Below are 12,901 nucleotides of genomic sequence, written 5' to 3' on the forward strand. Positions count from 1 at the left end.
TTCTCATTGGCGCTGCCTGCAGCCTGCCCCACAGCCCTGGCTGTGCTACACACAGGGCTTGCCAGAGTGGATCAACCTAATGGTCTACCCAGGCCTGTCTACAACTGGCCAGTCTCAGCTACGTCAGAGGAAGACGGATTCTTGCAGTGGGCAGCCAGTTGAAGAAGCAGCGAGGGGACCAAAGCTGCCAGGTTAGGGGCAGCTAGAGGGAAGGGGGAAAGGTCTGGCTGAGATTTGCCTATGGCGTGATGAGCTGTACTTATACTATTGCCAGGGCGGGGAGGGGCATGCATGAGTGTCACCAAGCAGGCGCGCCCTGCTGTCCTGGGTGCTGTGTTCTCGGAGCTATGTGGCTGCAGCCTACTACAGAGCACAGAGCAGGTCAACTGTAGGCACCTTGTTTTATTTGCTACTCAAAAATCACACAGGAAAAAAACAAACCAAACCAAACCCCCGACATGAGCAGCTCGAGAATGAACCTCGCCAGAGCCGCAGAGAGTGGGGGAGGCGGTGGATTTTCCCTTCTAAACTCAGGTCAGTTTGCTTTAGTCATGATCCAAACCCTTCCATGTACCACAGTAACCAGCACTGCAGGTGGGATTTACAGGCGCTGTCCGTCTCATGGAGGCGATAGCAACACATCCGTAATCGGGCAAACTCCCATGCAGGCAATGGGAGCCTTCAAAAAACCCTTTCTCCGATGCCTTGAACTTGCACCACTAATCCACGCAGAAGAGCTACCAGAGACCTCGCTGGCCCGCTTGCACGGAGAGCCTGGGAAGGAACCTGCAGCTGAACTGGTCCTGTCTATGGTGGATGGAAAGCCACCCAGAGCCTTCCCACCAAGGCACCCACACTGCACAGCTTTGTCATTTGTAAGCCCATGCTCCCACGCCATCTGACCAACAACAATGGGGGTGGCCAGCCACGCCTTGCAGTTCTTCTCCAGGTCTGGGTCCGGGGGCAGTGCAGTCAAGGAGTAACCCAGTGGCCTGCTGTAGGCAGCAGACTCTGCTAGGCTGGAGTCCAGCCTGTGGTTACACCCACGCAGTCCCACCCACTTCAGTGGCATTGCAATGGCGGAATCTGGCACTCTGTTCATGCAGGTTGCTGCAATGCTGACTTGAACCAGGGACCTCCTGTGGGCTGCAGGCAGTGCCCTATCGAAGAGCCCCTCCCCTGCCAGCTGAGCAAGAAGAAGGAGTGCTAAACTGGCAGTCAGCTCATGCCATCTCCTGGGGTGGTGTCCAGGGGGAATGATGTTACCCGTCCCCAGCTTCCTCATGGCCCAGCACCTCTGTGGTTGGGATGCTGTCCTAGGGAGGGTCTGGGTCTCCCTGAGAGCTGATTCCTTATGGGGGGTGGGGGTGGCCAGGTGGCAGAAAGGGAGCATCTGGGGCCCACTCGTCCTGCACCCCAGATTCTGCCATTACTGACTCCAGTGTGATCCCACCAAAACCACTGTGTGGGTCCATGTAGGGACAGGATTCCAGCCCAGCAGGGCTAGTGTCTGCTCCCTACAGCAGGGTCACGCCCAATCGCAAGGTGCGACATGTGAAGTCTCTGATAAACCTGCCTGAGGGGATCGTTGTCTCAGAAAGGGTGTGAAAATAAGGGCCTGATCCTGACTAAAGCAAAATTCCCAGCGAAGTCAAAGAGCCAAAGCCAGAGGCCGGGAAGGATTTACTCAGTTTACTCAGGACGTACTCCAGAAAGCTCCCACTGATTTCAAAGTCATGTTTTGCCTAAGTACTGAGGGCCAGATCTCCAGCTGGTGGAAATTAGTGTCACTCTGCTGGAGCCAACGGGCTAAATCCCTGGCTGGTGTAAATCAGCGTACGTGCACTGCGGTCAATGGGGTTATGCTGTTTTGCACTAGCTATGGATCTGGTGCAGACACACTGCTCTTAGTAGTAGATGTAGCATGGTGTCCTCCAGCTGCGGCCCCAGCACTGCTCCCAGCTGCAGTACTTAGGAACAGTATTGCAGAGTCCTTTAACAGGAGCCAAATGTCAAAGCCTTTCCTTAGGGCAAAGATCTCAGCCACTTGACTGGGTAAGGCCCAGGTAAACACTGAGAACAGGAAGGACTTGGCCCTATGATCTGTTATCCCAGCGTTAATCTGAAGCAACTCCACTGAAATCAATGGCGGAGGGAGCTCCAAATCAATCCCTTATTCCAGAAGGACTCGTGCCTTCAGGCTGCTCTGTGAAGCTGCTAGTCCTCGGCTGGCGCTATACAGAATAAATAAAACAACAAGGCGGCGCGCGTGACCAGCTCCATAACCAGCAAATGGATTCCCCAACCATTTTCTGTTGCAATCGAGGCCCCCAGCACAGGAAAATGGCATCGGGAGCTAAAGGCGATGGCAGAGAAAGGCCTGCATGTGAATCACCCTCAGCTCGTGTGGGATGCTGCTGTTCTCTGGGAGGAAAGGGGTATCACAAGGATTTGGCAATACAGTGAGCACATATATATATATATATATATATATTAAAATATACAGATTATAAATACCCAACCAAAGCCTCTCCCAGGCATATTTATATAAGTATACACAATACTCCAGTTCAGTGACATGGTGGAACGGTGAGGGGCTCAGTCCAAGCATTGAGGTCCACTGGGGCTGTTGTTTTCCATTTCAGAAGGGGAAGGTTTAGGATATGGGGGAAGGTTCTGCCAAGCTGGGAGGTCCAAGGCATCCCTCCTTTGGAAACAGACCCAGTGAACTTAATACACCAGCAGGGAAGGGGAAAGCTCTGGAAATACCTGTTGGCGGGGGAGGGCTGGAGGTGTAGTCCATTGAAAGTGACGGTTGCAATCGGCCGGAGAGGAAATCAGGCAAAGCCACCCATGGGAATGGGTTTTCCTCAGCTGCTGGATGTCCTATTTTACTGAATTCAGAGAGAAGAAGGGAAATACAAGGAGGGTGTAAAGCAGGGGCAGGATGGAAAGAAAGAAAGGGCCAGAGGAAATAAAACTCAAGTCCATAAGAGAGCAAGCCAGATAATCTCCGCAGGGACTGATGGATCCAGCCAGCTCCACACCCCTTGCATCGTTCTTCTCTCTGCCTGAGCAGGTCTGTGCACAGGTCGCTCTCGATGGCCGGTGCTCTCCATAAATAGAACAGCCAATAGGCAAAAAGCATCCCATGCGCTCAAGGTTTTAAAGCAGCCATTGGTGCCTAGCAGCATCAGTCTCTCCCAGAGACATGACAATGGCCCCAAAAGGGCCCTCCCGCCTTGTCTCAGCACCACGTGAACTCTGGTCCTGAGCCCCACTGCCTTCGTTTGCCATCCAGGTGCCTGGGAAATTCAGCCCTTCATCCCAGCCACGTGAGATCTTCCATCTCTGCTGGGAGCAGCCAGTCCTGGAGATCTCGCCTTTCATTTTCCATCTGTGCTCCCCGAAGGGGTGCTAGAATGGAGCTGTGTTGCTGCTGCACAGAGGGGGTGGAAATGAACCAACACTACAGCTTCAGGTGCTTGCAGCTCCATGGCATCTCACCACCACCAGGAAGTGATGTAAAACCCCAAAGCAGAAAGTGATGCAATACTCAGACTCTGTCACAAACAAATGGAAGTGCAAACTGGACCGTTTTGTAGTGGAAATTAGGAGTCAGAGCTGTAGACAAAAGAGACTAGCTCCTGTGCTGGTGTAGATCATTGTAGTGCCATTTACTGCAGCAGAGCTCTGGGGATTTGCACCAGCTGAGGAGCTGGCTTGCTGACTGCAAGCAAAGCTCTTTGGGTGAAGGGCTGTGGTGGTCGGCCTGGCTGGCTCTTCCACAGAAATGATACTAGATGGGCACTGCTGCCAAGAACGATGCTGCTAGCCAAGGTGGGAGCACCGCAGGCAGCGCTTTATTGGAAAATTCCTTCAACAGGGATCATGTTTGCAGACTGGCTCCATCCCAAGGAAGCTGCTTCACCTGCCGCCTGATCACCAGGACAGGCTTCGAAGTGGTGAATGGTTCAGCAATTCTGGCCCAGGTTGGCCCATTTGGAGATAAGTAGCTTGGGTTTTGATTAGGAGCTGAGCTCTCCACTAAGGGCTACTCCAAGGAGTGGGCATTTCCATCATCTGACCAGGGCTTGCTGGGCTGTGCATGCCCTTCATCCTTCGTTCCAAATCTCCTACAGCTCTGGCAGACTGCGGACATCTCACAGGGCTATGGAAACATGGTGCCAGTTGCAGAGCTGGGAGAGCCAGTTCAGAGGAACACAGGCCAGGCTGGCTGAGGGAGATCAAGCCCCATCATGCATAGAAACAAATGTCCTCCAGATGATTCCCAGCTGGGGACTTCTCTCTATGCTCCTCCCCAAACTGCTCCTATTTACCAGGCACCTTTGCTGTGCACCAGACAGATCTTGGCCGGGACACAAGGTTTCTGGTGGCTTTCTGGGTAGAGTAAGAAAGGTTCTCCTAGGGGATTTGTTTCCACATAGCCCTCTCCAGACAGGGAGGTTGGAAACCCTGCAGTTTGCCATATGGAGCAGAAGAGAAAGGCAACAGTTACAACACCTTCTGGAGAACGTAATGGTGCAGGAGACTGGTGCAGTTCCATTATGGATGGAGGACAGGAAGGCAGCAGGGCAGAATGCTGCTCCCACAGATTCCCTTAGGACACGTCAGTGTAATTTCCTAGAACTTAAAGCTTAGTGTGGAGCTCCCCGAGGGGAGCCCAGTTGGCATCGTAACAGTTTAAATAAATAACATCTGGAGAACAAAAATAAAATATAATCTCTCATGTAACCAAGCAGGCTCCTCGATCCACAATCCCCCGCACCGGGCCCTTCCCATCCTGGGGAGAGCTCCCTTGGGAATAGGGATATGAAGGCCTCCAATTCTCCCCTCTCCGAGCAGATGCTCTCGGGATCATCGGGGACACATATTTAAATAAAAGGAAGAGGGACTCAACTTCCCGCCCTCTGAGTGTGGAGGGGAGGGAATGGTTTGTTGGCCAGTTGCCCATGGGTGCTCAGACTCGGTGGATGGTCATTGAGCCCGGATATCCAGTGGCCTAGCTGCTTCCACCTCTGCTCACGATGACACTGAGCTGAGTTCTCAAGTGTGCAAACTTTTGGGGGAGGGCAACACAAGAAGGAGGCATTGGGGCGGGGTGGGGCGAATGAGGAGTCAATGGAGTCGGAGTGTAACTACTGGTGATGACAGAGCAGGAGAAAGGCAGTGCAGATAACAATCAAAGTAGAGGCTCTGTATAACACAGGCTGGCTGGAGAACCGTCCCTGCATGGCAGCAGATGTGCAATGCTCTCTGAGCCCAGCCATCGTGTTGGGTCTATGATCTCCCTGATCTGGGGATTTGCACCAGCTGAGGAGCTGGCTTGCTGACTGCAAGCAAAGCTCTTTGGGTGAAGGGCTGTGGTGGTCGGCCTGGCTGGCTCTTCCACAGAAATGATACTAGATGGGCACTGCTGCCAAGAACGATGCTGCTAGCCAAGGTGGGAGCACCGCAGGCAGCGCTTTATTGGAAAATTCCTTCAACAGGGATCACCAAGAGCGCCAAGGAGAGGAGTCTCTTCTCTCCGGGCTGTGCGCTCAGTGCCTGTTTGGTGGATGGGGGGATCCCCCTGGCATCGGCATCTCCTCTCACTTGCTGAGGGTCTCTCCGAAGATGATCTGCGGCTCCATCTCGCTGTCGGCCTCCGCGGTGGAGGTGGGGTCCTCGGGCTCACTGTCTGTGGAGCCATCGCTCTCCTTGCCAGAGCTCTTCATGCCCCGCAGGAAGCGGGCACTGCAGGGTGACAGCGGGTACAACACATCCTGCAGCGCACCCACCACCATGGGGTTGGTCAGCAGCTCCTCATCTGAGGAGTGCAGTGAGTCCTCGTCCACCGCCAGGTGGCTCACAATGTGGATGCCATCAAAGCCCATGGAGTCCTCAAAGGGCTTCTGGCCCTTCATCAGCCGGATCTGGAGGCACAGGAAACCGGAGGTGAGGAACAGAAGTGACAGGGCTGGCACATGTGCCCTCGCCAGCCCTGCCTATCTGGCCTGGACGGGGATGGGCAGGGCACAATGGAGCTCAGAAATACACTGGGGGATCTGGCCGTCCAATCCCCCAGAGACAAAAGGGTGTACAGACAGCTCCCTCAGACAGCAGAAGGCTCACTGGGTTACATTTATGGAGACTACCTCTTCCCAGTGTGGGGCAGAGGGAGCTTGTGGGGAAGGGGAGCAGAGACAGCCCCTCCCGGTATGGGACATAGGGAGCTCTGGGGAGTGGGAAGAGCAGAGAGCCCCACACAGCATAGGGCAGACACAGCTCCCCAGCATGGGACATAGGAGGATGGCTGCTTACTACCACAGAGCCAATCTTGTGGCTGAGAAATTCGACTGAGAATTTCTTGGCTCTGCACAACCTTGGGCAAGTCACATGCTCTCTCTGTGCCTCAGTTCCCCTGTTTGTTCAGGGGTTAATAACGCTGCCCCATCTCCCAGGGTGGGGTTATGGGGCTGAATTCATTCCTCTTTCCAGAGTGCTTTGACTCAGATCCCCAGCAGTGACACGTGCTGCCTTTATGATTCAATATGTACAGCCAGATCCCCAGCTGGTGTAAATGGGCTGGGCTCTGTGGGAGTCAGTGGACCATATCCCCACCTGGTTTAAATCAGCATTGCTATACTGGAGTCAATGGGGCTACAGAAATTTACACCAGCTGAGGATCTGGCCAATGCAGTCTGGTGACCTCTGTCATCTGGGAAATTGACAATTCAGTGTACAAAGCATCACAGCGGGTGACACTGTGACAGACAGGCTCCCCCAAGCAGTGAATCCCAAAAGCCTTTAGCCTCATGGCAGCAGAGCAGTCCAGCACAGGTTAACAGAGAATCAGAGAACCCAGACACACAGCGAGCATGGCCCAGCAGGTGAGGCATCAGACTAGGGGACAGGAGACATCAGAGTTGTTTGAATTATGGTAGCATCTAGAGGTCTCAACCAGCACCAGGGTCCCACTGTGCTGGGCACTGCATGGACCCCAAGCAAGACTGGGGTCCCTGCCTGAGACTGGGGCCTGGTCATGTTGGGCGCTGCCAAACCCTGCCTGAGATTGGGGACCCATCATACTGGGCACTGTCAGACTCCAGCCTACCAAGATCTGTGCGTGACAGAGCAGCTGCTAGAGTCTCTGCTGAGCCCAGCTCCCCATCTGGGCTTGTTCTGGGTATTGTTGAAGGTGCTGGCTGGCTGACTCAGAAGCAAACGTCTGATCTCTATCAGCTCCCCTGGAAATCAGTGACTTGGAAGGCTTAGTCATAGGCTGTTCCTCAACTCCACGTTACCATGCGTAGGGGGCTGTGGTCTGCCACAAAGACACTAGTACGAGAGTCCCGGGAGCTAATATACACTGTGTTCAACCAGCTTGGCTTAACAGTGAAATCGTTGGTGAGCTTAAACTCAAACAGGAAGCTTTCAAGAAGTGGAAATTTGGACAGATGACTAGAGAGAAATATAAAAATATTGCTCGAGCATGCAGGGGTGTAATCAGGAAGGCCAAGGCACAACTGGAGTTGCAGTGAGCAAGGGATGTGAAGGGTAACAAGAAGGATTTCTACAGGGGTGTTAGCAAGAAGAAGGTGGTCAGGGAAAGCGTGGGACCCTTAATGAATAGGGGAGGCAACCTAGTGACAGATGATGTGGAGAAAGCTGAAGTACTCAATGCTTTTTTTTGCCTCGGTTTTCACAGACGAGATGAGTCCCCAGACTGCTGCACTGGGCAATACGGTATGGGAAGGAGGTGAGCAGCCCTCAGTGGTGAAAAAACAGGTTAAGGACTACACCTCTACCCCAATATAATGCAACCCGATATAACACCAATTCAGATATAATGCTGTAAAGCAGTGCTCCGAGGGTGGTGGTGGGGGGGGCGGGGAGGGGCTGTGTGCTCTGGCGGATCAAAGCAAGTTCGATATAATGCGGTTTCACCTATAACGTGGTAAGATTTTTTGGCTCCCAAGGACAGAGTTATATCGAGGTAGAGCTGTATTTAGAAAAGCTGGACATGCACAAGTCCCTGGGTCCAGATCTAATGCATCCAGGGGTGCTGAGGGAGCTGGCTGATGTGATTGCAGAGCCATTGGCCATTATCTCTGAATATTCGTGGCGATCGGGGGAGGTCCCGGATGATTGGAAAAAGGCAAATATAGTGCCCATATTTAACAAAGGGAAGAAAGGGGAACTACAGCTTCACTTCAATCCCTGGCAAAATCATGGAGCAAGTCCTCAAGGAATCCATTTTGAAGCACATGGAGGAGAGGAAGGTGATCAGGAACAGTCAACATGGATTCACCAAGGGTTGATCATGCCTGATCAACCTCCTTACCTTCTATGATGAGATAACTGGCTCTGTGGATATGGGGAAAGTGGTGGATGTGATATATCTTGACTTTAGCAAAGCTTTTGATACGGTCTCCCACAGTATTCTTGCCAGCAAGTTAAAGAAGTACGGATTGGATGAATGGACTATAAAGTGGACAGAAAACTGGCTTGATTGTTGGACTCAATGGGTAGTGATCAATGGCTCAATGTCTAGTTGGCAGCCGGTATCAAGCAGAGTGCTCCAGGGGTCGGTCCTGGGGCCGGTTTTGTTCAACATCTTTATTAATGATCTGGATGATGGGATGGATTGCACCCTCAGCAAGTTCGCAGATGACACTAAGCTGGGGGGAGAGGTAGATACGCTGGAGGGTAGGGATAGGATACAGAGTGACCTAGAGAAATTGGAGGATTGGGCCAAAAGAAATCTGACGAGGTTCAACAAGGACAAGTGCAGAGTCCTGCACTTAGGAAGGAAGAATCCCATGCACTGCTACAGGCTGGGGAACGACTGACTAAGAAGCAGCTCTGCAGAAAAGGACTTGGGGGTTACAGTGGATGAGAAGTGGATATGAGTCAGAAATGTGCCCTTGCTGCCAAGAAGGCCAATGGCATATTGGGCTGTATAAGTAGGGGCATTGCCAGCAGACTGAGGGAAGGGATTATTCCCCTCTATTCAGCACCGGTGAGGCCACACCTGGAGTACTGTGTCCAGTTTTGGTCCCCCACTACAGAAGGGATGTGGACAAATTGGAGAGAGTTCAGCGGAGGGCAATGAAAATGATTAGGGGGCTGGGGCACATGACTTAGGCTGAAGGAACTGGGGTTATTTAGTCTGCAGAAGAGAAGAGTGAAGGGGGATTTGATAGCAGCCTTCAGCTACCTGAAGCGGGGTTCCAAGGAGGATGGAACTCGGCTGTTCTCAGTGGTGGCAGATGACAGAACAAGGAGCAATGGTCTCAAAATGCAGTGGGGGAGGTCTAGGTTGGATATTAGGAAACACTATTTCAGTAGGTGGGTGGTGAAGCATTGGAATGGGTTCCCTAGAGAGGTGGTGGAATTTGCATCCTTAGAAGTTTTTAAGGCCTGGCTTGATAAAGCCTCGTCTGGGATGATTTAGTTGGGGTTGGTCTGGCTTTGAGCAGGGGGTTGGACTAGATGACTTCCTGAGGTCTCTTTCAATCCTAATATTCTACAATTCTATGATTCTTCTCCCTGCCCCTCTGGATTCTGATCGCTCTCCACAGCCCAGAGCCAAGGACCTTCAAACCCCACCATCTGCGCGATGACATGTCCACCTCGCCCTCTATCAGGGCAATCCAGTGAATGCTCTGCCCCATCCACTGCAGCAGCGACAGCCTCACTGTGGCCCCCCACCTCCCTTTCTCACGAAGCCAAAGGCTCTTCATGGGGAAGGAGATGTGTCCAGCCACCTGTAGAGGCTGCCGAGGTGAACAAACAGCTGCCAGCTACTAGCTCTGCTACACAGAATTGGGGACGTGGGATGGGTATATTGCTTATTCTATGGCCCCAGCACTGTAGTATCTGAGCACCTCATGCACTTTAATGCACTTATCCTAACACCACCACTGTGAGGCGGGGCAGGGTTATCATCCCCACTGTACAGACAAGGAAACTGAGGCACAGAGTGACTAAGCAACTTACCCAAAGTCATCCAGAGAGTCTGTGGCAGAGCAGGAAATTGAACACAGGTCCCCCTAGTTCCTAACCACTGTGCCGTCCTAGCTTTTACAACATAGGCATAGCTTGACTTCTATATTTGGGAGGGCAGTTCCAGCCAGGCCAACGGGACTGCACGTGGGGGCCAAATTCTGCCCCTGCCAGAGGCTTGCAGTTTGGGGGGGCCACGCCCCCCATGCCCTTCCCAAACTATGCCCATGTCTTACAGATAGGGATCAGCAGCCAGAAGTCACCAGCAGAGAGGGCGCTTGCAAGGACAGGTCTCAGCTGGGGGCACTGCATTTCCCTGGTCCTTCCAAAGCTCTGTGCTGAGTAGTCACACAATGAGGCAGAGACAGAGTCGTGATAATATGAGTTGCAACTAGAGATGGGCTGCAGAAAAGAGCCCAGGTCTCAACGGCCCCAAATCCAGAGCTCGATCCAGTTAAAAACATTGCCAACAGCCCCAACTTCCTGTGGGCCAGCCCAAAAGCCTGGATCTGGATTTACCCTCCGTGTTGAGAGGGGATCAACTAGAAGGAAGCTGGGTCTGGCATACCCCGTTCGGAAAGTGGTTTCAGGGATTCTGCAAGGACACTGATATTCATCCCAGGGTCTAAACTCGGGCACAGGGGACCAAGATGCTCTGGCGGGACCCTGGACAAGGGGGAGCCTGATAAGTCACTCCCTGCCCCCATAATGCACACAGCACTCAGGGTGGGGACTGCACTCACCTCAGCCTTGAGCTCATCAATCTGGTCCTTGAGCTCCCGGATGTACTGGGAGGAGTCAGAGTTGTTCAGCTGGCCCTGGATCATCCCTTCTTCCCTCTGTGGGAAGTGGGGAGAGAACCAAGCTTGGTCCAAAGGAGACTGGGAACAGAGATGGGACAGGGATGCCAAGGTGACAGCTGTTTCCCTTTCCCATCTCACTGAGAGATCCCTTCCTGACCCCCAGCTGGGATCAGGAGAGGCCCTGGAGCAGGAGTGTGGTTTTTGTGCTCACACAGATACACATGCCTGGGTGAGCTGGTTATTTTCCCTCACCTGGATCTCTAGCTCAGCGATCCGCTGCCGCATCTCTGCCACAGCTGCCATGCTGTCGGCCTCCCGCAGCCGCACGGCCATCACCTCCTCTTTGCTCTGTGGTGTCAAACACATAGTGTTAGTGCCAGCGCAACAGCAGGGGGAACAACAGGACTCAGCAAGGGGAAGGTTCAAATCTGCCAAGACCCAGCTCGAGGATATGCTATGCCCCTGCTGAAGACACCACAAACCCCCAATGTGTGTCAGAGCTGCAAAAACCACCCAGATTCTGCTGCCCAGAAATTCATCTACGTTAGCTTGGGGTACAGCCCCCTCCACCTGCATACGGGCTGCACTATAACCATGTCTGCCCTGCTGGGTCCAGGTCTACATAGGTGGGGTTGTGTTCAAAACAGGTAGGGAAGCTCAGATGTGGGCCACCTGATCTCTGTCCCCCAGAGCTTATCCCCAGAGCAGGAGGGGTTCCTGAGTCAGCACATCGGGGGCTGTGAATCCCAGGTCTGGGGAGAGGATTTCTGCACCAGCTGCTGTTAGAGTCACTGTCTGGAGGCCACACCTGGGGGCTGACAGTGCTGGCTTTTTGCCACCTAGCCCTGAAAAGCAGCCAGGTGAATTTCACCCAGTGCAAGCAGAGCAGAGTTGGCTGGGACAGGGCACCACAGGGGACAGTTTCCTGGGCTGGAGCAGGCCATCCCCACTGCATTGCTGTGGCCGCCCCTCCAGGGCTGTCCCTAGCTATTCTGGAGCAATATGCAGCCTTCTCCGCCCCCCTCGCGGGGGGAGACAGGCCTCCGCGGGGGTGGGCGGGTTGGCCCCAGGCCTCTGTGGGGGTGGGCTGGCTTGAGGGGAGCAGGGGGGAACCACCCCCCAGCATTCACCGGCGGCATGGCTGGGGCCAGGTCCCTGTACTTCCCGCCGCCGGTGAGTTCAGGCCTGGCCCTGCTGCAGTCCTCAGGGGTGGAGTGGGGTGGGAAGAGGCGGGGCAGAGGCGGGGGGCCTGGGGAAGACCCGGAGCAGGGGCTGGAGCAGCATGCAGCTGTGCAGGACACCTAGAAATTTGGTGCCCCATGTTTCCTGGTGCCCCACGCAGCTGTGTACTTTGCGTATGGGTAAGGTCGGCCCTGTGCCCCCCGCCTGGCGCTCACCTTGCACTCGGACTCCGCATGCTTGCGCTTGGTCTCGCTCAGCTGCGTCTGCAGCCCTTTGTTCTGGGCAGTGAGGTATTGCAGCTTCTCCTGCAGCCCTAGGCACTCCTGCTCCGTCCGGTTCAGCAGATTACTGTGAATCTGATCCTGGGGTGCCACGGGGAGACAGACAGGGAACAGAGCTCAGGGGACAGGCCATTCCACCATGGCTGCTCGCAGCACACATGGGGTTCCAGCCCTATGGCTCCTATGGCTAGGTGTGTGCACCCCTAATGTGTGTGTGTGTGTGTGTGTGTGTAAACGCCCAATACACCCCTCATCCCCAACTGCACCCCCATTCCCACCCTGCAAACACCCACATCCCCCACAGAATACACATCCATGCTCCATAACTGATCTCCATGCACATGCAATACACACTCACTCCTCACATCTGCGTCCCCCCACTGTATAGCAGCACCCGCCACTCAATACGCCCCACAACTGCACCTCTACTGTATCCTCATTCCCACACCCACTCCCCTAGCCCCCCAAATACCCACCACACCCACACTCCCAGCCTGCGAACATCCATCCCAACTGCACCCCTACACAATGCACACCCACGCTCCATGCACACACAATACATCCCCACATCCCCTGCAGACACCTCCAACACCAACTGCACTCCCATCCCTATAAGTACGGCCA

At 53.9% G+C, this 12,901-nt stretch overlaps 1 protein-coding gene across 10 annotated transcripts in view; it reads right to left on the reverse strand.

Annotated features, from left to right (window-relative positions):
* Positions 1-12,901, reverse strand: part of EVI5L (ecotropic viral integration site 5 like) — a 99,825-nt gene that overhangs the window by 11,992 nt on the left and 74,932 nt on the right. For 5 of the 10 annotated variants that reach the window (XM_050925816.1, XM_050925820.1, XM_050925817.1 and 2 more), the window contains 4 exons: positions 12,212-12,358; positions 11,067-11,162; positions 10,755-10,892; positions 5,466-5,936 (listed from right to left, as the gene is read on the reverse strand). In XM_050925816.1, coding sequence (XP_050781773.1) covers positions 5,613-5,936; positions 10,755-10,892; positions 11,067-11,162; positions 12,212-12,358 — 705 coding nt within the window. In that variant the 3' untranslated portion in view covers positions 5,466-5,612. Of the gene's footprint in view, positions 1-5,465; positions 5,937-8,005; positions 10,350-10,754; positions 10,893-11,066; positions 11,163-12,211; positions 12,359-12,901 lie in introns of those variants that run through there. The other 5 variants (XM_050925819.1, XM_050925818.1, XM_050925824.1 and 2 more) reach the window with 3 other exon arrangements.

This window comes from Gopherus flavomarginatus, chromosome 16 (genome assembly GCF_025201925.1).
Source record: "Gopherus flavomarginatus isolate rGopFla2 chromosome 16, rGopFla2.mat.asm, whole genome shotgun sequence".
Classification (NCBI taxonomy): Eukaryota; Metazoa; Chordata; order Testudines; family Testudinidae; genus Gopherus; species Gopherus flavomarginatus.